This window comes from Dicentrarchus labrax, unplaced genomic scaffold, assembly GCF_905237075.1.
Source record: "Dicentrarchus labrax unplaced genomic scaffold, dlabrax2021, whole genome shotgun sequence".
Classification (NCBI taxonomy): domain Eukaryota; kingdom Metazoa; phylum Chordata; class Actinopteri; family Moronidae; genus Dicentrarchus; species Dicentrarchus labrax.
This window is the reverse complement of record NW_026136702.1, coordinates 27927843-27950658: the sequence shown is the minus strand read 5'-3', so window position 1 is coordinate 27950658 and position 22816 is coordinate 27927843. Positions and strand designations below refer to the sequence as shown.

At 43.6% G+C, this 22816-nt stretch overlaps 1 protein-coding gene and 1 long non-coding RNA gene across 2 annotated transcripts in view; one reads left to right on the top strand and one right to left on the bottom strand.

Moving 5' to 3' along the window:
* Positions 1–12044: 12044 nt before the first annotated feature.
* LOC127372310 (ankyrin repeat domain-containing protein 34A) overlaps positions 12045–22816 on the bottom strand; it is a 16858-nt gene continuing 6086 nt past the window's right edge. Inside the window, exon 2 of the mRNA XM_051415874.1 lies at positions 12045–18780. Within this exon, the coding sequence (XP_051271834.1) occupies positions 17095–18696 (1602 nt within the window). The 5' untranslated portion in view covers positions 18697–18780 and the 3' untranslated portion in view covers positions 12045–17094. The remainder of the gene's footprint in view (positions 18781–22816) is intronic.
* Positions 20882–21488, top strand: LOC127372516 (uncharacterized). The gene is made up of 2 exons (XR_007886690.1): positions 20882–21093; positions 21154–21488. It is a non-coding gene; the product is annotated as an uncharacterized LOC127372516 (long non-coding RNA).

Here is a 22816-nt window from a genome sequence, read left to right as displayed (position 1 = left end):
CTTTTTCTTTTTGAAGAAGTAACTCTGATTATTGGTTGATTATGGGGGGAGGGGTTCAGAACCACATTGTGATGGACGACTGGTTCAGAGCATCTCCAAACCTGCAGCTCTTGTGGGGGGTTCCCGGTCTGCAGAGGTCAGTACCTATCAAAGTGGTCCAAGGAAGGAACAGAACCAGAGACAGGGTCATGGGTTTGTTTTGGAACCGTGGGCGACCAAACATGAACATTCTGCTTATATCAGTTTAAAACCTAATTGTATGAAACTTGGCCAGGATTTGTTTTTCAAACAACAAGTAAACGAACCTGTACTTGTATAGAACCTTTCTAGTCTTCCGACCACTCAAAGCGCTTTGACCCTCCTGAGACCTGAGCTTTTGTTTGGGGTGCATTTTCAATCTTTTGGCTATTTAGGATTAGTAGTAAAAACAAGCATTGTTTTTGAACAATTTGTAGTTTTCACAAAAACTTTGTCCCCATATGAGGACGCAGGGTTGGAGGTTATGCTACAGCCAGGTTCACCCTTTCACACACATTCACACACCGATGCATCAGGAGCAATTCAGGGTTCAGTATCTTGCTCAAGGATACTTCTTTTTAATAAACTATCATTGCTCCTAAAATAGTAATGCATCATAATCAATGTTATCAATTATTGACCTAGTCAAGGCTGTAATAACCTCATCCTAAATATTCCACTTTGCACCTCATTTTTGAAAATTATTCATATTTTGGGTTTTTCTCATTGAGAAAATCAGGTGCAAAAAAATATTTAAAAAAATTATATTTATGGTTGGGTCTGAAGTTGATGAAAAGATTTGATGCAGGGAAGTGAAAAGAAATATTTATTTATAACATTTGTCTGAGGGACCGTTTTGGGACCTAAGGTTAAAAAGTGAACCAGAAGAAGAAACAAAAAGAAGCAAAATGGTGGAATGTTTTTAAGATGCTGCGATCTGTATGACTAAAACTGGCAACATCCAAAGAGGTCAGAACTCATAGTATAGTATATTATAGTCACTTTACTCACTGGAACAACAGGTTGAAACCGGTGAGGTAACTGATGGAGCAGAGAAACTGTTGCCATGGAAAGCTAAATGCGTTCAGCTCATATGCAGAAAATGTCTTCTAAGTTTATTTATTTGATAGAGTTTATGTGTATAGGGTTGTATAAGGTGAAAACATACTGATTATTCTGACAGATATTACATCTGTAAGATGCTGCTTATTTCCAGCTCATTAAACACTAATGGAAACATACCTGTGATTATTATTTTAATGTTACACACTGGAGCTTTAAATGAAGGTAAAGAACAAGTTCAGTTACTCTGAGAAAGTTATATCCAGACAGTTTGTGGAAGTCTGGAATCTAGATCAATATATGATCCATGTACAGCAACTCACTGTCGTAGTCTCTTATTGATCTGAATATGTCACTAGAATGTAGCTTTATATAGAGAATATAATGTTTAATATCTTATATGAAACCTTTAATAATAAATGAGTAGGAGAGAGTCACTTAAGGATTTATTTCCACCAAACCAGAGTTGGTGATGGTTGGAAATACTAACAGAGACGCTTTCAATCAGTTTAATGACATTTTGGTGCTTTAGTGCGACATCCAGTGGTGATCTGTGAATTTCATAAAGAAAGCATTTAGCACAAACCTTCTTAAAATGTTATAAAACAGTGAAAATGTTTCCTAAATTTATAAAAATAACACATTTGGAGACAGCAGATGATGAAATACTTGATTATCAAATAATAGTTGACAACACAAAATGAAACCATCACAAACTGTTCATTCAGTCGTTCATTTTATAATATAAAATAATTACTTATTACATCAGTTAGCTGCTGGTAACTTCTAACTTTAACTAATGCTAACATAGCCTCGTACCAATTTATCCATGTGATGACTTAGCATCAAGCTAATTTAGCTTTGTGCCAACTTAGCATCGTGCTAATGTCAGTGGTTACTAAGTTCAGTTTTATTGTCACTGTTGTAAAACCGGTTGCAGTTCACAAACATTTCTCCTGATTATTGTTATAAATGTTTACATCCGCTAACTGCCAGCTCTAACTGCTGTGTAACTAACTGACTGTGTTAATGTTAGTGTGCTAATAGCTGACCCGTTCAGAGAGGTCATGTGGAGTACTGTCCACATATCTGACCTGAAACTTTATACTTTGTGTTTGATAACAATTTTAAATCTAATTTCATTCAAATAACCCAACATTATGCTGATAATAATAATAACTGATCAGTTCTATTAATATCTCTCATTAGTTGAAGTTTCACATTGATTTATTTCCGTCGTATATTCTGTCTGATTGAGGAACGTCTTCAGTTGGTTCTCAGTGTTCTTCAGGGGGCGGGGCCATGGTGGAGGGGGCCGGGTCAGACTATGGCGGTGTTGTACTCCAGAGGTTTCACTGTCTGTAAACAAGAATTAAAACAGGTAAGGTTGTTGTCCAGACTCAGTCACAAAACCTCTCACCGAGATAACACACCTCATAGCTGCTCTCTGAAGGGGGCGGGGCTTCGTATGTGTGTGCAGTCTCTGCCCTCTGTGAAGCACCTTCCTGTGATTGGTAAATGATGATTGGCTGCTGAAAAAGAAACAGCAGACAGAGGTTTGAAGCATTGACAGTTTATATAACAGACATGAAACCTGCAACAGCCAGCAGGGGGCAGCTCCACTCTGATAGTATTGAGTCTTATGGAGAAGTTGATTGATGAGCTCCTCCTCACCTACAAAGCTCTTCATGGTCAGGCCCCTTCATATCTTAAAGAGCTCATAGTACCCTATTACCCCTCTAGAACACTACGTTCTCTGAATGCTGGGCTACTTGTGGTTCCTATAGTCTCTAAAAGTAGAACAGGAGCCAGAGCCTTCAGTTACCAAGCTCCTCTCCTGTGGAACCAGCTTCCAGTTGTGGTTCTGGAGGCAGACACCCTCACCACATTCAAGAGTAGGCTTAAGACATTCCTCTTTGATAAAGCTTATAGTTAGGGCTGGATCAGGTGAGTCCTGAACCATCCCTTAGTTATGCTGCTATAGGCCTAGACTATCGGGGGATTTCCCATGGTGCACTGAGCTCCTCTCTTCCTCTCTCTTTCTGCACTCATTCATGTTCCATTAATGCATGTTACTAACTTCACTTCTTCCCCGGAGTTCTTGCGCTTTCTCGTCTTGCAGGTTCTCATGGATCCTGGTGGAGCCTCCTGCCATGGTCCTGCTAGATTGCCATTGCCAATACTGTTGTTGCTGTGCGTCTGTCTGTCTGTCTGTCTGTCTGTCTGTCTGTCTGTCTCTGTCTCTCTCTCTCTCTGTCTTTCTCTCTCTGTCTGTCTCTCTCTCTCTAACCCCAACTGGTCGAGACAGACGACCACCCACCTAGAGCCGGAGGATCTGTCCTAGGTTTCTGCCTTTTAACAGGCAGTTTTTCCTTGCCCTTGTCACCAAGTGCTTGCTCATGGTGGTACTGTTGGGTCTCTGTAAATAATGTCATAAAGAGTTCGGTCTAGACCTGCTCTATTTGAAAAGTGTCCTGAGATAACGTCTGTTATGAATTGGTGCTATACAAATAAAATTTAATTGAAATGAATTGAATTAAACAGTTTCCTGAAGAGTTTCTGGTCTCAGTCTCTAGTTTCAGTCTTCTTCCATACAGCATGATGTTCATTTAGTAACTGATGGTCCCATTTAGAGTAAAACAGACCATAAAGCAGGGTATGCTTTAGGGCGGGGCTACCTTGTGATTGACAGCTCATTCTCAGTGAGTCCGTCCAGCTCAACCAAACTCAGATCAAACTGTCAAACAGTGCTGATCAGATATGGATCCAGATTCTGTTGTTGACTATTTCTCTCCTCAAATCTGTTCACAAACACATTTTACTGTTTATCTGGAATACCAGATCCTGTCTGAGCAGGCGGGCAGCCAATAAGAGCAGCTCAACTCGCTTTACGTGACCTCTGCTGGCTGCTAAACACCAACATGGAGACGACCATGAAGCCCAACTGGAGGTTCAGAGCTCCACAGACCGATGGGGGACCACAGAGTCTCAGCTGGTCTCAATATGAATCACACTGATCTGCTGATGCTCCAGGTGGACTCACCTGATCTGTGGACTGACAGGAAGCTCTGCAGCCAAACACGGTGATGCAGATTGACACTAAAAACTCCAGGACGGAGAAACCGGCCAAAACACCTGAAACTCCCCTGCTGTGAATCTGGAAGGAAAAAGGACAAACGTCAGAACAGACTCAGGATCCTGATTTCACAGAAGGTCTGTTTTAGAATGTTGGGATGTTTCAGACATTTTTAGCAATGAAATTACAGGAGAAAGTGAAAATTACAAAAATATTATTATTTCATTCATGTTTCTTTTTTTTTAAACTTTCTTTTTATTTAAGTTTTCAGTTATTTTTTTCAACAATAAAAAAACAAGCAAACAAAACAGACAGGTTGACATAGGCCATACATTATTGCAAAATGGAGTGATCCTTCACACAGACAATGAGCTACACGTTAAAGAATATGAAGTCCACCTTTCCCAGTACTAGGGTTAGGGTTAGTTTTTCCATGCATTGTATTTCCTTAACAATGGTGATCCAGTCATTCCTTGATGGCAGCCATTTCTGTGTTATGGCCTTCTTGCTTGCAGCCAAGAGCACTTTATAAAGGTAGTTGTCGTGGGCCATAAGTCCAACTGGGATTTTACCCAAATACAGTGTAATAAAAGATAAATCAACTTTTAAACCAAAGATTGACTGAAGTTCTCCAGCATGTTCTTGCCAATATGTGTGAATATGGGGGCAGGCCCAGAATATATGAAAGTGGTCTGCCATTGTCTGTCCACATTGTCTCCAGCATTTATCCTGTCCCTGGAAACCCTGCTGTTTAGATTTCAATTTAGGAATCACAAAAAAAAAAATCTTATGTTCTTCCAACAGAATTCTCGCCAGGCTCTGGAGTTGGTGGTCTTAGCTTGACCCGCCCAAACAGTTCTCCAGTCATCCTCAGATATCTCCAGGCCAGACTCCCCCTCCTATTTCTGCTTAACCTGGAGAGTAGAATGGTTCTTGGAATTTTGTAGTCTTTTCTAAATTTGTGATATTAAATGTTTACTGTCTTTAGCCTTATATTCAATTCAATTCAATTTTATTTGTATAGCGCCAATTCATAACAGAAGTTATCTCAGGACACTTTTCAAATAGAGCAGGTCTAGACCGAACTCTTTAACATTAATTACAGAGACCCAACAGTACCACCATGAGCAAGCACTTGGCGACAAGGGCAAGGAAAAACTGCCTGTTAAAAGGCAGAAACCTAGGATAGACCCTTTGGCTCTAGGTGGGTGGTCGTCTGCCTCGTTTGGTGGTTGTAAATGGTAAATGGACCTGTACTTGTATAGCGCCTTTCTAGTCTTCCAACCACTCAAAGCGCTTTTACTCTACGTGCCACATTCACTTAGTGATGGCAAAGTCCATCGAACAGAAACTAACATTCATACACACTCACGGCATCGGGAGCAATTTGGGGTTCCATATCTTGCTCAAGGATGCTTCAACATGTGGCACCAGGAGCCAGGGATCGAACCCACAACCCTCCGATTAAGGAACGACCAGCTCTACCTCTGAACCACAGCCGCCCTGTTGTACCCCGATGCTAATCTCTTATATTTTAATAATTTCCTTTTTATAGTAACAATAGAGTCTAATGTTGAGCCTGCAGCACTATCAACAAGATTATCAATTTCGGAGGGACTAAAGTTATTATAGGATTCTGTTAAATTCAGACATGGCATTGAATTAAACACTGAAGGAATCTCCTCCTTAAATTTAGCTACAGCACTGTCAGATAGACATCTGCTGTAGGAAGTTTTGCCTAATGGCTTATAATCTAATAGTATGAATTCAAAAGTTATTAAATAATGGTCAGATAGGAAAGGATTATGTGGGAAGACTATTAAATGTTCAATATCAATGCCATATGATAAAACAAGGTCAAGAGTGTGATTAAAACAATGAGTTGGTTTATTTACACTCTGACAGAAGCCAATTGAGTCTATTAATGATATAAATGCATTACTAAGGCTGTCATTGTTAACATCCACATGAATATTAAAATCACCTACAATAATTACTTTATCTGATTTAAGGACTAAACTTGATAAAAACTCTGAGGATTCAGATATAAAATCAGAGTACGGTCCAGGAGCGCGGTACACTATAACAAATAGAACTGGCTGCAGTGTTTTCCAGTTTGGGTGAGAAAGACTAAGAACAAGGCTTTCAAATGAATTATAATTTAGTTTAGGTTTAGGGTCCATTAAAACGCTCGAATCATATATGGCTGCTACTCCACCTCCTCGGCCTGTGCCTCGAGGAATGTGAGTATTAATATGACTGGGGGGTGGATTCATTTAGGCTAACATACTCCTCGTGGGACAACCAGGTCTCAGTAAGACAAAGTAAATCAATATCATAATCTGATATTAATTCGTTCACTAAAACAGCTTTAGAGGACAGAGACCTGATATTTAACAGTCCACATTTCATTCTCTTATTTTGTGCTACTGAGGAGTTGGTTTTAATTTTTATTAGATTTTTATGTTGAACTCCTCTTGTTTTTATTTCTTTAAATAGTTTAGGTGGTCGGGGGACAGACACAGTCTCTATGGGGTTTTGGGTGGGTGACTGTTCTAAAGAAAGCGCAGAGAAGTGTGTAAGACAGCAGCTCTGCTTCCTGGTCCCAACTCTGGACTGTCAGGTTTTAGAAAATTCAGTCAATTCAGTCCTACTATTAATGTAATTGTTGCTACTGTTGTTGCTGTACACCTCTGTCTCTGTCCTTCTCTCTTTTCCACCCATTCCCTCTACCGCACTAGAAAAGATCAGTTTATTGATCTATTATATACAAAATATTTCATTGATAGATAGATAGACTTTATTAATCCCCGAAGGGAAATTGGGTAAATTACTATTATTATTATTATTATTATTGTGTTCTGTACTTTCAGCAGTGACTGACACAAAGGGCAACCATTTACTGCATACTGTTAGAAACTCAATTATCTGATAATGATCCTGATCAGCATGATCAATAATCAATACTCCAATTATTAAAGCATTAATCAAACTAAAACTATCAGACAACCTTTTCCGCCTGTAGCAGTTAGCTAGTGTTTCTGTAGTGGAGACTAAACGTTAACAATGATCCATATCAGCAGTTTGAATCCAACTAAAAGCTCCCTGCACCAAACTCCCTTTAAGAAATATCACATTTTAACAATTCCTAACGTGTTCGTAACAACACGTATCTCTGGAAACACGAGCAAAAGGCCGTCATATGTCCACAGTCTGACTGTCAATGTGGCATTAAAACTAATATCAGCAGTAAAACTATCAGATTTTCTCACCCCCAGTGCCACCAGTCGAAGCCTTCTGAGCTCATTTTTCTCAGGCGAACTTTGCGGTGCAGCAACCTGAGGCTGCGGGATCACATGGGTGACCACCAGCACGCCGCTGCCCATCGCCATTGCTACAGATGAAGATGCTGACATGTCAGAGATGAAGTGAGAGCAGCCGCTGTGATGTGCTGCTTCATAACTGAGCTCAGAGTTAATCATTGATCATTGAAATTAATCATTAAAAACAGAAATCTTCCTCCCCTGATGCACCAGGGGAGTTCCCTCTTCAGGTGTGCTGTGGACGGTCGCTGCAGGGCATTTGAGAAGGAAATTCTCCATAAAAATAAAGTTGACTTTGATCTTCATGCATCAGTTCCCTGCTTAACTTCAGGCATCTTTGTTTTATCTGACTGATCATTAACTGATTCTTAACTTTTTTTTATTGTATTTGGGGGGTTTTATTGCCTTTACTTGACACTGACAGCTGTAGATAAACAGGAAGCGGGGGAGAGGGGATGATACGCAGCAAAGGGCCACAGGTCAGATTTGAACCCTGGGCTGCTGCGGGTGAGCTATCTGGGCGGCCCGATCCTTAACTATTAACTTAAAATCAGCTTTACATCATATTTTAGTATAGTGACGACTCAGAACTCAGGACCACTGGACTGGAACTGAGACCAGCTGGTAAACAGGCTGCTGCTCCCTCTGAACCACCACAGTCCAAACAAAGGCTCCATCACTGCTGCACTGATCCACCTCCATCTGACCCTCATTGCTGAACCAGACCCGGAGATAATGGGGGCCTGAGGCAGTGCCCACCGACCTGAAGAGACCAGGACCTCGGACCGGGAGGTGCTGACTCTCATCCATTACTTGTAAATCTCTACATGGTCTCTCTGGATCACTTTGAAAATGGCCATGCCAGTTTTTCCATCGCCAAAACTAGTGTAACGTTGGAGCGTTATTTAGCCTCCCTTCCAACGTATTAGCATGACATGGTTGGCACCGACGAATATCTTAGGTCATCTAGTTTCAGTGATATCAGTCTGTTCACTGCTATGACCGGCATTGAGACCTTCAGGCCAAACATCTGTTCAGCAACCTCCACTGGCTCCCTTTCCAACAACATATCCTATATATATATTTTTTTTTTAAGTTATTTTTTTGGCCTTTTATTGCCTTTATTGATAGTGACAGCTGAAGATAGACAGGAAAGGGGGGCAGAGAGAGTGGGGATGACACGCAGCAAATGGCCACAGGTTAGATTCGAACTGGGCCCTCATTAAATTATGGATTTTTTTAATTTTATTTTTTAAAATAGCCCTATTTGTGGAAAGAAAAATTGTAATATTTGAGTTACATAACATCTTTTTATTTGTGTTCTTCCTAATTGTCCTTGAAATAGTGGTCAAGAACCCCCCCACCCCCAACACAAAAATGGTTTGGCCACTGATCGAAATTTGATGTTGTTGTTGATTTGAAGTTCAGTACGCTAAAAAAAAGTCCAATCAGCACAAGTCCGGTGCTCAGAAGAGGAAAGAAAAGAGATAGAGATTTTAAATATTTTAAAAAAGGTGGTGACGGTGAAGCTGGAACTGGTAAAGCCAACGTTTACCAGCCTTGTAACGTAACCTAACAGACCAGCTCTAATGTTAACGTCCATCAGCTTGTATAAAAGCCTGACACAACACGTTATCTCCGACAGAAATGGTTGAGTTTGGTAGCTCCGTCAGAGAGGATGAGACAGAGAGGAGAGAGATCCAGCTGCAGGCAGGTGACAGAGAGAGTGATACAGGAGGGCCCCGCTGCCCCGTAACAGAGGGACAGAGTCAGGCTACAGATGAGAGAGAGAGAGAGACAGTCACACTGGAGCGGGAGGGGCCCGCTGCCCCGTCGGAGAGTCTGAGCAGAATGGATCAGAGATCATACACTTAATTTCAGCAATCCTGTATTATGGCCAATTAGAATGATCGACTCTGATAGAGTGAACCTTGTACGTGTGATGGCGCCTTTCTCAGAGAGGGCAAAGGAATTGCCAGCAGATGCAGAGGGCAGGGAATTCCCAAACTGTCTGACATATTCCACATCCCACAATGGAAGGGAAAAAATGGGACTGGATAGTATATAACAGCTCAAAAAAGGCCTTATTTTGCCTACCATGCTTGCTGTTCTCCTTTGAAGTAGAGAAAAAGTCAACTAGTGCACTAAATTCCAGAAATTTAATTCAATTCAATTCAATTTTATTTGTATAGCGCCAATTCATAACAGAAGTTATCTCAGGACACTTTTCAAATAGAGCAGGTCTAGACCGAACTCTTTATAACATTATTTACAGAGACCCAACAGTACCACCATGAGCAAGACCTTGAAGACAAGGGCAAGGAAAAACTGCCTGTTAAAAGGCAGAAACCTAGGACAGATCCTTCGGCTCTAGGTGGGTGGTCGTCTGTCTCGACCAATTTTACAGAAAGCTTTATGAGAGATTTCCAGAACATGAAAGAAACCGTGCACACAAACATTGTTATTGGAAGGAGAGGAAGAGCAGAGGAAAAGGAGAGATCTGGGCGTGGGGGGGCCCATCTAAGATTATCTCGTCCCAGGCCCAGGCAAGACTGGCCTGCTGGTACCCCTTACTCTTACCCCTCACAACATACCATAGACCTTCTACTAGTCCACAGACCACATGTGGACTGGATGGACCAACTCGACTGACCTGTTCAATATCCCTGAAACAGCTCCAGGACCAGAAGAGAACCTGCAACGTTTCTTCTAGACATGCCGTTTGTGTGGGTATCAGGTAGTGCTGTAAAGATTCACTGATATGGGTCAGAAATCTGTTTTAAAGTTATAGATGCGACTACATCGGTACACGGACCCCTGGATGGATCTAAATGTACCACAAACCGGCCGATGGTCCGATTCTAAACTTATGAATCTGTTGACTGAAGTTTCTCCACTCTCCTGAAAGGTCAATAGGTCAATTGCAAAGGCAACAGAGTCAACAACTGAGCTCCAACTGGGCAAGGTCTAAGGTCATCACTGCAGGAAGTCTGCTGGAAAAGCAACAAACACAGTGACTGTAACTCTGAATCAAACATGATCAGACATTTGTCTTGTGTACCTTTGTACTTGTGATCCCTGGTATTTTATAAAATAAATGTTTTTGAAATTAAACAATGTCACTTTTATGTGTGTTCCACCATCTAGAGCCGCCATACGTCTGTTTCCTTATGATGCAGAAATTTCACCAGGCATGGCTTTATGGCGTCCCATCTGCGATGTCTTCAAATCCCACTGAGAGTGCTCAGAGTTCACTCTGTTTGAGTGGTTGACGTCAGAAATAAACGAGCCACGTGGCTCACAGCGGAACAACAGCTGCAACGAGCTGCGGCAGGCTTGGTGGAGCTTTAGTTCCTTCTGCAGTCCCCGAGGTCAACAGTTCTCCTGCTGTAGACAACCTAAATCCTAAACCTGAAAGGACTCCAGAGCCTACTTCATCGCTGACCAACGTTTTTAAGATTGCCACCATTACAGTCACCATTCAGTGACTTTGAACATGAAACACGTTTTTATTCCACAGTTGAATTACATTTCCTCATTTCGGTATCAAACTTTGTTAAACATTAAATCAGAAGGTTTCTGTTGACATCCAACTGTTCAGTTAGATGATCAATGAGCTGATCGGAGCTCAGTTTCATGAGTTAATGAGATTGAACTTCCTTCTACTGAAACAATTTCTCTCCAGCAAACACAGTGAATCAATGCAGTGAACCTTTCTGAATGATCTTCATCCATTAAAAATGGTGACATCTGCTGGTCAAACCTTATAATTACATCTTCCTTCAATCTGCCGATGATACTAACACTGTATCAGGAACAGGTTGTTATTCTAGCTTCTTATTCTGAAAAAGAGAGTATTCCTACTAATCTGTTTACATGTCGAATAAAAAAATTGACAAATTTGTACTGTACTAATGTTCTGAGATTGACAGTTACAACATGCTAATGGCACTGATGAATAATATCATATCAGATATCTTAATCTGAAAATGCATAAAACAGAAGATACTGTTTATCAATAAGGAACAATAATGTGAATACAGTCAGTGATATCTGAACACCTCGTTACAATGTGTAACTACACTGTGCTTAATGAGGCTCTGATTGGACCTAAAGTCATCAACCAGCACTTCCTGCAGACAGCAGGCCGACGTAATAACTTCATATTGTGTCTTTTTTCATGACCAAAATATAACGAATGTAAAGCTTTAGAGAAAATAACTGAGGAGAAAACACAGGATGAACAAACAAAATGTCTCCGTTTGGCTCTCCATCTTGGTTTTAGTGATAATAATCACCTTGAAATTAATTTCATACATTAACAAACACTTATTGTCGCTATCTCTAGCTAGGTTGTGGTTATTTTTGCCATCACTGTGTGAATGTGTGTGAAATGGTGAATGTGGCATGTAGTGTAAAAGCGCTTTGAGTGGTTGGAAGACTAGAAAGGCGCTATACAAGTACAGGTCCATTTACCATCTCTAGCTAGAGCGTAGCGTAGTACTGATTGTGCATGTAGAATCGTGTGATATTTGAATGGATTCTGGTTGACATGACTCATCCAGTTTAAATGTTGAACATGAAACAAATGTTTTTATTCCACAGTTTGAGTTACAATCAGAATGAAAGAAGAAAAATAGATCACAGATTCATTAGAGATGTTTCTGTCTGCTAACAAGCGTACAAAAATACTTTGATTTAGATTAAACTTCAAGTATCTACGTACAACAACATGGTCCATCCATCAGACCAGTTTAAACCAGTCTGACCCTGTTTAAACTGTCAGACTGGATTTTATCAAACACACCAGTAGAAAGACTCTGACACTCGGTACCTGTTTGACAGTTTTAGCGGAAGCTCCTCCCTCTTCTGACATGTCACAGGTGATGTCATACACCTGTCTAAATAAAAGAGGAAGAACACGTACTCTGTTGTCGCCTTTCAAAGTAAAACCAAACACAGTCGTCTGGTCAGAGCGACTCCATCAGGACGAAAACATTCAGACCTGCATTTCAGTTCTTTAAATTATCTTCATTCAACATTTCAGTCGCAGTAAAACTTTATCAACAATTCTTGGAGCCATTCAAAGACGCTTGTTTCAATAAAACTTTATAAAAACACGTTAACATCAGTGTCACATTTCTTCTCTGTGTGTCTACAGAGGTCTACATTTAGCCTAGCTTAGCACAAACACTGAAAATTATTAGCGTACCCTAGCTTAGCCTCGAAATTCACATTCCAACCTTTACAGATTCTTTATTTTTATTTTACCCTAACAAGCTAAAAACCTCTGGTGCCTGTTCACTTACAATTTTAAAGGACACTTAATATTACTTATTATGTTTCAACCTGGATTTCATTTTGATAACAGTTCAGTTTATTCAACCTCACACAAACCAGTCAGAATTTAACGGTATATCAGCAGTGAGATTATGAGACAGGTGGAAAAATAACAGAATTTCCCTGTTAAGTTCAGTCAATTGGACGACTTAAAGCTATAAACAGAGTTTAAATCTGTCAGGGTTAGGGTTAGCTCAGTCGGTAGAGCTGGCGACTGATATACGGAGTTGCTGCAGCCCGGGTTCGAATCCAACCCGCGGCCCTTTGCTGCGTATAATCCCCTCTCTCTCTGCATAAAGGCATGAAAAGGTAAAAAAAAAACAACTTTAGAATTTAAATCTGTTGCTAACTATCGACCCCCATCCCTCAGTCACATATTTTATTTCATACTCCAACTATAGCTGCTAGCTAGCTAGCTAGAATATAAACTGGTATACACATGGTTAGCAAACAGAAGGGCATCAGCCGGAGATTTAGTGTAGACTACTGTTAGCCACAGGCCTAACCTAACTAGCAAACAAGCTATTCAGAGAACTTTTTTTTCCCTCCTCAGTAACTTTTTTGGAGTGAAATGATGAACTTCTGTTGGCATTGTGTTAGCATTTTGGCAGTTAGCACTCCAGCTACACTAGTTCACTAACTAACCATGAGACTCGTCACTACGGCAGTCGAGACTCTAGAAACCTTCACTGTGACACTTTCTGCTATGACCAGCCCTTTAAGATTTTATATTTGTGCAAAGTTAGGCTAAGCATCCTTTGTAATGGACACAGAGATGAGGCTGGAACCCATGTTGTCCTGTTGTGTGTTGAACCAGATGAAGTGCTTCAGGGTTGACGGTACAGTACAGGCTCTATTGCACATCTTTACAGTATTTACAGTCTCAGCAGGTTTTGGCTCAACACGACTTCTTTGGAATTTCATAAACAAGAAAACCACATTACATTTAACTTCATCTCAACACAAATTAGATCAAATTAAATCTTAGCTCAGTGCTGTGAACATTGACGTTAAAGAAACATCAGGACGGACGTTCCTAACGTCCCTCTGAACTGAAAAATAAAGGTAATTCATTCAGAGACCATTTACACAAAAAATACCAGTTATTATATGGACTAGTGTAGATAATTACAGTACGTACAGCGCAGTAGGTAGTTTTAGTCAGAACAGGAGCTGATGAATTGATTCCAATAAATACATCAGCTTCATCAATGCAAAGACAACAGTTTGTTTTAGAGCCGATCTCAGGTTAATCAGTTAAACTTCAGCTGCAGCAAAAGGTTCATGTTTTCATTTGACACCGTAAGAAAAATGGACACGACCTCAGTGCAAATAGTGCATCTGTAAACATCGAACAAGTCAGATCATTCTCATACTTTCATCAGTTTGTAACTGAAGTCAATAAGTGATTGTGGAGGTTTAGAGGAAGCTTCAGCAGCGAGCTGCAGCCACAACAACTTTAAATCCGTTTCACCAAAAAACTTATTTTTATTTCTATTTCCACTGTTACCAGGAAGAGAACATATATTAAAGTCTCCATCAAGTCAGAATCAAAGTGTTTTAATCAATACGTCTCCTGTCCTCTGGTTTCGGTCCAACAGGGACAGGAAGTCCTGTTTCAGGTATTTTCAGGTGTTCTTAATGATATTTTAGAGTGTCCTGATAATCATTGAAAGTATTTGATGACTCATCCTGCACCCGGGGGCGTATTCATAGATGCCACCTACGTCACTATCAAATAGAACGCCGCCATATTGACGACCGATCTCACCCAGTATGGCCGCCCACACTGCCCATTTGAATGAGAGAGAGAGAGATCTGGAGAAAATTTCAATTTTAGGCTCCGATCCTTATTTGTTAGCCCCAGTTTTCTTTTGTCCCTTATTATCTGCCCCAGGCTTGCCCCAGTTGGCTTTCCATGATATATACGTTTATCTTGTGCATAACCCCCCCCCGTACAGTGGGGATAGCTTGAAGACTTTCAAGAGTACTGATGCTTATCAATATGCTGTGGCTGGATGGGTGAAAGACGTGAAAGTGCTGCACATAGCCGCCAAGGATTTAGATTTAATCATGGGAAATGTAAGTATTATATAAAACAAATTCAACTGTATGATTTTGGTGGTAGTTTACTCTGACTAGGTAGCGAGTTGTTGGCTAAGCAGTGTTGGGCATCTTACTTTAAAAAAGTAATTAGTTATAGTTATATACTTCAGGCAGACGTGGATAAAGTCTTTTTTCCTTGGCATAGCGTGCATGTTACATAAACATTCTTGCCTTTAACTTCAGTGAGCGAGAAGTATTGTCGGTACTTCCAGTTTGAAAACGCTACCTTTGAATTTCTCTGGCTCGTCGCCATTGTCTCTGTCTTGTGTTTATAGAAGTAGTTACCATGCAGTGAAACAGCGTGCAGTGAGACAGCGTGCAGTGAGACAGCGTGCAGTGAAACAGCGTGCAGTGAAACAGCGTGCAGTGAGACAGCGTGCAGTGAAACAGCGTGCAGTGAGACAGCGTGCAGTGAGACAGCGTGCAGTGAGACAGCGTGAGCAGGGCATCCGCCCACCCAGCCAATCATCATCACCACCCTGCCCTCTCCCGGCAGCTGATGTGTGTCTGTCAGAAAGCCTGACACCGCTGCGCTTCATTCACCACATTGTAGGAACGCAAGTAACACGCCACTTTACATTCTCAGTAACGGTAACGGCGTTGCAACGATGGGAAAAGTAATTAATTAGATTACTCCGTTAATGAAAAAATAACGCCGTTAGTAACGCTGTTATACTGAAATGCTGTTACTCCCAACACTGTAGCTAAGTGGCTGACAGCTAGCAAGCTACCACTCATCTTAGTCGTGTCACTTAGCTCACAGCTAGCTGTCATTAATCTGGATAATGTTCTTTAATGTCAGATGTGATTATATTTTATACAGTCCATGGTTTATACTCATTGAAAGAACATGAAGGGAAACGAGGCGATTGTGACTGTATGGGAACAGTTTGTGGTGGATTACTCTGATCATTGTTGATGTCAGTGCTGCTAGTGAGCACTTCAGCTTCCTGCTACAGCAGCGGTTCCCAAACTTTTTTTCCCGCACATGCTGACTCGGCTCGCGTACCCCCCCCCACCATCAGACACATAAAAACGTAACACATTCTATTGCATTCCAGGCATCATGTTTAATTAGCTGCCCTGCATGATAACAAATAACAAATCAAAATGTGCAACTGGTCTTTGAGCTCTCACACTAAAAAAAACAGTGTGGATACTGACTATGGCGCGATCGGCCCGAGTCGGTCATAAAGATAGCGGCGCAAAGCAACAGTGACATATGAGTCGAATGAATACTAATGCTGCGTCCAATCAAACGCTTTCTCTCTTCTGACGCTGCCGGAGTGTTTCTGAGGGCTGTTACAGACAATCTATGGCCTCACTGAGTACAAAGACCTACTTTATAGCTACATTAGCTCAACTTTCTAACTTTATTCAGTGATTTTGGTAAAACTGGATCAGATTTTATAGACAAAATATATTCTGGTTTTCCCTCTGATGTCCTCCGGCTGCTCAGCTTTAACTCTCTGTGATTGAGTTTTCTGAGGGTTTTCTGATGGACAGATAGCTTTAGCTAAAGTAGCTAACCGGTAATTAACTTCTTCTAACTGTATCTGCTGTTAGCGGTCGACAGAACCGGGCTCAGCAGCCTGACCGGGATCGAACACAGCCTCCAAGACTGACGGAATAATGTTACAGTACCAACGTTATTTACAGAGTTTCCTGATTGACAGATTGATCAGTAGCCAACCGCTAACTCCTGTTAGCTCGGTCAGCCGTGCAGCTAAGCTAACTGACTCAGCCAGGAGCCGAACCCGGCAAGAAAACTACCTTGATACAGGTTCCCTGATGGTCTTGGAGATTGGTTATGGCACTAGCTGCACAGCAGTGGGGGCGTGTGTGAGCTACTGGCTGCTGTAGACACCAATCAATATCTACGATAAGTTCCTCCGTACTGCCAGTTTTTACAGGAAACACAAACTGCACTCTGCTTCCTGGTTCATGGAGACTTTAACACTGTGTTAATTAATTTATCTCAGAGCTTGTTAACTGAGTCGTTTGTATATAGTTGTTTTTATTTTAAACTCATCACTGCAGCCCTCCATAGAGACCAGAACATGGATTTAAATGTGTCACAGAGTTCGTCAGTGATGATCTGATGAAGCTTCACAGTAAATCACCACCCTGAGAGTCTCTGCAGCTACCCATCATGCCTTGCTCCTGTCATCAATCCCCATTGGACTCGATGACCTTCTCAGCCAGGATCTCCTGGAAAGTGGAGAGCTGCTTCATCTGCTCCGTCTGCATCGAGTGTCTCCTCATCAGCTTCTTCTTCATCTTGAAGTCGGGGCCCCGTTTGGGCGAAGCTGGGGCCACAGGGACCAGGATCTTGTGCCCGGAGTGGATGGGGGAGGTGGGCTTGCCGTTGGCCCGGATGTCGGGAATGGGTCTCTGGGGGTTGATGTTGAGTGGAGGCAGGAAGCCAGGCCTGGTGTGGGAGATGTGGTCCAGCAGGAGGGTCCCAGAGCCCCTGCGCTCCAAGAGTCCAGGGTGACGCCTGCGCATGGTGATGGGGGACACAGAGTTGGGGATGTTCTCCAGAGACTCCCTGGAGGAGCTGGTAACCAGGGACAAGGGTGAGGCATTGTACCTCCTCCGTTCAACAGACACCCGACCAGAGTCCGGAGATCCAGGGATGGACTCTGGGCAGAGGTGGGTGTCTGACTCATAGTGCTCCATACGGGTCAGTTTGGGATGAGCCAGGGCCCGTGTTGCAACAGCCCCCGGGCCACCGGCATTCTCCTGGGACTCTGGGGCTGTGTTCCTGCGGTACAGGATCTGGTGCTGCTGCACTTTATCAGCCCAGGAGGAACCAGAGAGGGCAGCACAGTCCTCGGAGCAGGACCGGTCGATGAGTTTGGGGGAACAGGGGTCGTGGGTCTCAATGCTGTGTCGCCGTGACAACAGAGGTCTCACTGATTCTGTGATGGACAGGCCGTTGATCTCAGTGATCATCCTGCTCAGGTCGCAGCTGCCCTCCTCCTCCAGACCTCCAGCAACCCGCTCCTGAGGAACCCCACTCAGCACCGAGGGCGCCACCAGGCCCCAGGGCTCCGAGTTCAGCCTCTTCAGCAGCTTGCGTGGTGGAGGTCTCTTTTCTCCTGGAGGTCGAGCTGAAGGTAAAGGTAAAGCCGAGGTGAGTGCAAAGCTGAAGAATCCCTCCTCGTCTTTGCTCTTGTCTCCTGCTGGTGAGGAGGTGCCGATCTCAACCTCAGAAGGAGACATGCAGGCTGGAGACAGTTTGTCCACGATGCCCGGCGAGGGGGGTGAGTTGAGGTACTGCTTGGTCTTCTTGGTGCCTGACGGAGACGTGTCAGTGGTGATGATAATCACTTCCTTGCCTTTCGCCTTGCAGGCATCCAGCAGCACCTGTAGAGTGTCACGGTCTCCCCTGTTGATGGCATGGACGAGGGCGGAAGAGCCGGAGTAGTCTTTGAGGCTTGGATCGGCTCCGTTCTCCAGCAGGAGTGAGACCACCTCCTTGCCTGCCTGCTCGGCGCAGGCGTGCATCAGTGCCGTCCTCCCACTTTTGTCGGGGATGTTCGGATCGGCACCCTTCTCCAGCAGGTACCTCACCATCTTCTGCCGGGTCTGCGGGTCATCGTAACTCGCCAGGCAGGCAGCAGAGATTGGAGTCTCTCCACGCTCGTTGCCCTCGTTGATGTAAGCTCCGCCCTCCAGTAGCAGCCGGGTCAGCCTCAGCTTCCCCTGGAAGACTGCTTTGAGAAGGGCGTTCCCCTCGGTCTGTAGGGGTCCTCCATCTCCCATGATCCCTTGTCTAACCTCAGAGCCCCTGTCCACTGGAAGCTAGCTTAATGCTGACTGGCCATCTTCCACGAGAAGTCACATGAACTGCAGGAAAAACACACATGAGGTAAGTTCACCACCAGTTCACCGCCATGTTAGCAGACTGAGGATCTAAACATGGTGGTATATGATAGGCTGAGATAATGAAACAATGGGAGACTCTGGAGGTTGGTTGGCTATGTGTGCTGTTACAGTGACTGTATATACAACACTGAATTTGTTTTCAGGAGATTGTAATCTATAACTTCAGCCGTACGCGGTCGGTAGCCACGACCGAGCATCATTCTGAGCGTCGGCCAACAAACACTGAACGCTGTAAAATAACTGACAATCATATTTAGAATAACGTTACTATCTGCAATGTTCCTATATTTTATTTGGACCATTAGCTCCATGCTACTAACTAGCTTGCTGTTTACAAATCACCAACACCACGAAGCGACCGACACCAGACCCACATAGACATCAGTCCACAGGCAGCAGAGGAAGTCGCTGCGTTACAACCCGTTCACTCTCTGCTCACGCTGATTATTATAGGAACATAACAGGATTCACAGTCTGACATCTGGAAGCTTTAAGAACAGTTCTCTCACCTCGTTAGCAAATTTATACCAAAAGTAACCAATCAACCTTTGACTGTCACATGACCCTTACCTTGCAGGTCATAGTGGTCCCTGGAGAGTCCCTCAATAAAACATTTAGACCCTCAGACACGAAGATAAATCAACTGAGAGAAAACAGCCTGGTTCTCTCTTTCTCTCTCTCTCTGTCTCTCTCTCTGTCTCTCTCTCTCTCTCTCTCTGTCTGTCTCTGTCTCTCTCTCTCTGTCTCTCTCTCTCTCTCTGTCTCTCTCTCTCTCTCTCTCTCTCTCTCTCTCTCTCTCTCTCTGTCTGTCTCTGTCTCTCTCTCTCTGTCTCTCTCTCTCTCTCTGTCTGTCTCTGTCTCTCTCTCTGTCTCTCTCTCTCTCTCTCTGTCTCTCTCTCTCTGTCTGTCTCTGTCTCTCTCTCTCTCTGTCTCTCTCTCTCTCTCTCTGTCTGTCTCTGTCTCTCTCTCTCTGTCTCTCTCTCTCTGTCTCTCTGTCTCTCTCTCTCTCTCTCTCTCTCTCTCTGAGTGTAGTGGAAGAGTTGGATGAAATTGAGTGTTTTTCTCTCTTTCTATTTCTTTCTTTCGGTATATTTTCGTTGTGTTGTGTTTGTGAATGTAGTTGTGTTAGTTTAGTGTTGTTTTGGTTGGTGTTTGGTTGTTTGTTGGTTAGTTTAGTGTTTGTTTGTTGTTTGTCAGCCTCGCTCTGAGGCGCCGGTATGGCGTCCAGCAGCGTTTTCTCCAGGCTGACACGGAAGCACGGTATTAAAACCGGAGCCGGCTCTCCGTGCAGGGTGGAGGAGGTAGCACTGGCCGTGGGGGATATCATCGGGCACGGCTCTGTGAAGTCCGCTGCCCGGATGAACAGTGCGGTGGTCCTGTTCCTGGAGAAGGTGGAACAGGTGAACAGGTTGGTGGAGACGGGCATTACGGTGAATGGGATGTTTGAGCCGGTGATACCGCTGATACAGCCGGCTACAAGGGTCACTCTGTCAAATGTTCCCCCGTTCATTAGTGATGAATTCTTAATTAAAGAGCTGTCCAGACATGGAAAGGTGGTGTCACCAATAAGAAAAGTGCTGTCGGGCTGTAAGTCTCCCCTCCTGAGACATGTAGTGTCTCACCGCAGACAGCTCTTCATGTTGCTCAACAACAAAAATGAAGAATTTGATTATCGGTTCAGAGTCCGTGTGGATGATTTTGAGTACATTCTCTTTGCAACATCATCCACTGTGAAATGTTTCGGATGTGGCGAAGAGGGACATTTGATTAAGGCCTGTCCGAGCCGCGGTGCGGCGGCTGCCGCGGGCGCGGCGGCGGCGGCTGCCGCGCCCGCGCCGCCTGCTCCTGCGGGGATTCGGGCGGTACCCGCCGCTGCCGCGGCCGACCGCCGGCCCGTTCCGGCGGTGCGGCGGTCGGCCGCGGTGGCCGGTGGGGGGCCGGTGCCGCAGGGCAAGAAAAAGAAGCAGGAGCTGCAGAGAAACAGGTGGAAGAGATCCAGAGCCAGGCTGGAGGGAGCACTGAGGTGAGTAGTGAGAGGGAGGAGGTGGGAGGGAAACGGGTGAGGTGACAGGTAAGGTGGGGGTGACAGGTGGTATTTTAGATAAAGATGCAGGTGAATTGGTCGAGGATGTGGGTGAAACAGGTGTCGGTGGAGAGGCAGGTGAGGTTCCTGGTGAAGTGGGTGAGGCAGGTAAAGTAACAGGTGAACTAGAAGAGGTAGGTGAACCAGGTGAGGTGAAAGAGGCAGGTGAGGTTGTAGGTGAGTTGGGTGAGGTAGGTGAGGTTGTAGGTGAGTTGGGTGAGGTAGGTGAGGTTGTAGGTGAGTTGGGTGAGGCAGGTAAAAGAACAGGTGAGTTGTGTGAAGGATTTGAGGTCGTTGGTAAACAGTGTGAAGCAGGTAAGGCGAGAGAGGCAGGTGAGGCTGTAGGTGAGTCGTGTGAGACAGGTAAACTAGCAGGTGAGCTGAGTGAGGGGAGCACAGTAGCTGAGGCTGAAGAGATGGAGGCCTGTGAGTCTGGGTGGGGGTCTGCTCCTCTTAAACAGCGCAGTAAGAGGAGAAGCATGTTGACCGTGGAGGTGGGTGGTAAAGCCGGACGTCTGGCCGGTAAACCGAGTGCTGCAGAGAACAGAGCAGCTCTATCTGACAGCAGTGACAGTGAAGGGTGTGTGTCTGACAGCAGTGACCTGTCTCACACTCAGCAGGCTGCTGCTCAGGTGTATACTGCCAATGTACTGAAGTCTTTTTACAACAGACCAAAGGGATGAGGAAGCCAGTGTTAGAGCAGTACTTCCCTGATATGCAGGGTTTCTATAACTCAGCCAGGTATACTGTGAAACACAGAGCAGAGTCAGAGCTGACTGACCAAGAAATATTCAGACTGAAAAAACTGATTATTAAAGTCAGAAAACAACTCAGTTTTTAATGATGGTGAATGTAGGGATTTTATTCTTATTTATTTCATTGATTGTTTTTAGTCTTGTTCTTAACATCTCCATCATTATGAATGTTTTTAAAGTGGGCAGTCTGAATGTCAATGGTGCCAGAGAAATAAGAAAGAGAGCAGTAGTGTTTGAAACGGCTAAAATGAAACATATTGATGTTCTGTTTCTACAAGAAACTCACAGTGATGTTGGAAACGAGGCAGACTGGAGCAGAGAATGGGAAGGAGAACTGATTTTAAGCCATAACACCACCCTCAGTGGAGGAGTGGGCTTCCTGTTCTCCAGAGGTTTTACTCCAACCTCTCTGGAGGTCAGGCATGTTGTGGAGGGAGGTGTCTTTTAGTCAGAGCTCGTTTTGAACATTTTAATGTGGTTTTTATCAACATTTATGCTCCAAACAACGGTGCAGAGAGGAAACACTTCTTTGAAAATATGAATGATATTTTAAACAGCTGTGGCCCGGAGGATTATTTATTTGTGGGTGGGGATTTTAATTGTACTGAAAATGAGATTTTAGATCGCAACCATGCAGAGCCTCATCCAGTATCCCAGCATGCCTTGAGGCAGCTGGTCTCCTCCCATGGCCTGGTGGACGTGTGGAGAAGGATGCACACAGGCTGCAGACAGTACACATGGTCCCACGTTAGAGAAAACAGAATCTCTTTGGCCAGACTTGATCGTTTTTATGTTTTTAAGCACAGAGTCAGTGTTGTTAAAATGTGTAAGATTTTACCAGTTGGTTTTACTGATCATTCTTTGGTTTTATGTAATGTTTTTATCAGAAACATTTTACCCAAAAGTGCCTATTGGCATTTTAACTCTGTTTTAACTGTTGATAAATCTTTCAAGGAGGCTTTAAGTTATTTTTGGAATGATTTTAAACAGAAAAAAACCGAGTTTGTCAGTCTGAGGCAGTGGTGGGACCATGGAAAGGTTCAAATTAAACTTTTATGTCAGCAGCACACGCTCAATGTCACACGCGACATCACCAGATCTATCAGAGATCTGGAGACTGATATTGTGGATCTCGAGTGTACAAGTGAGTCCACAGGAA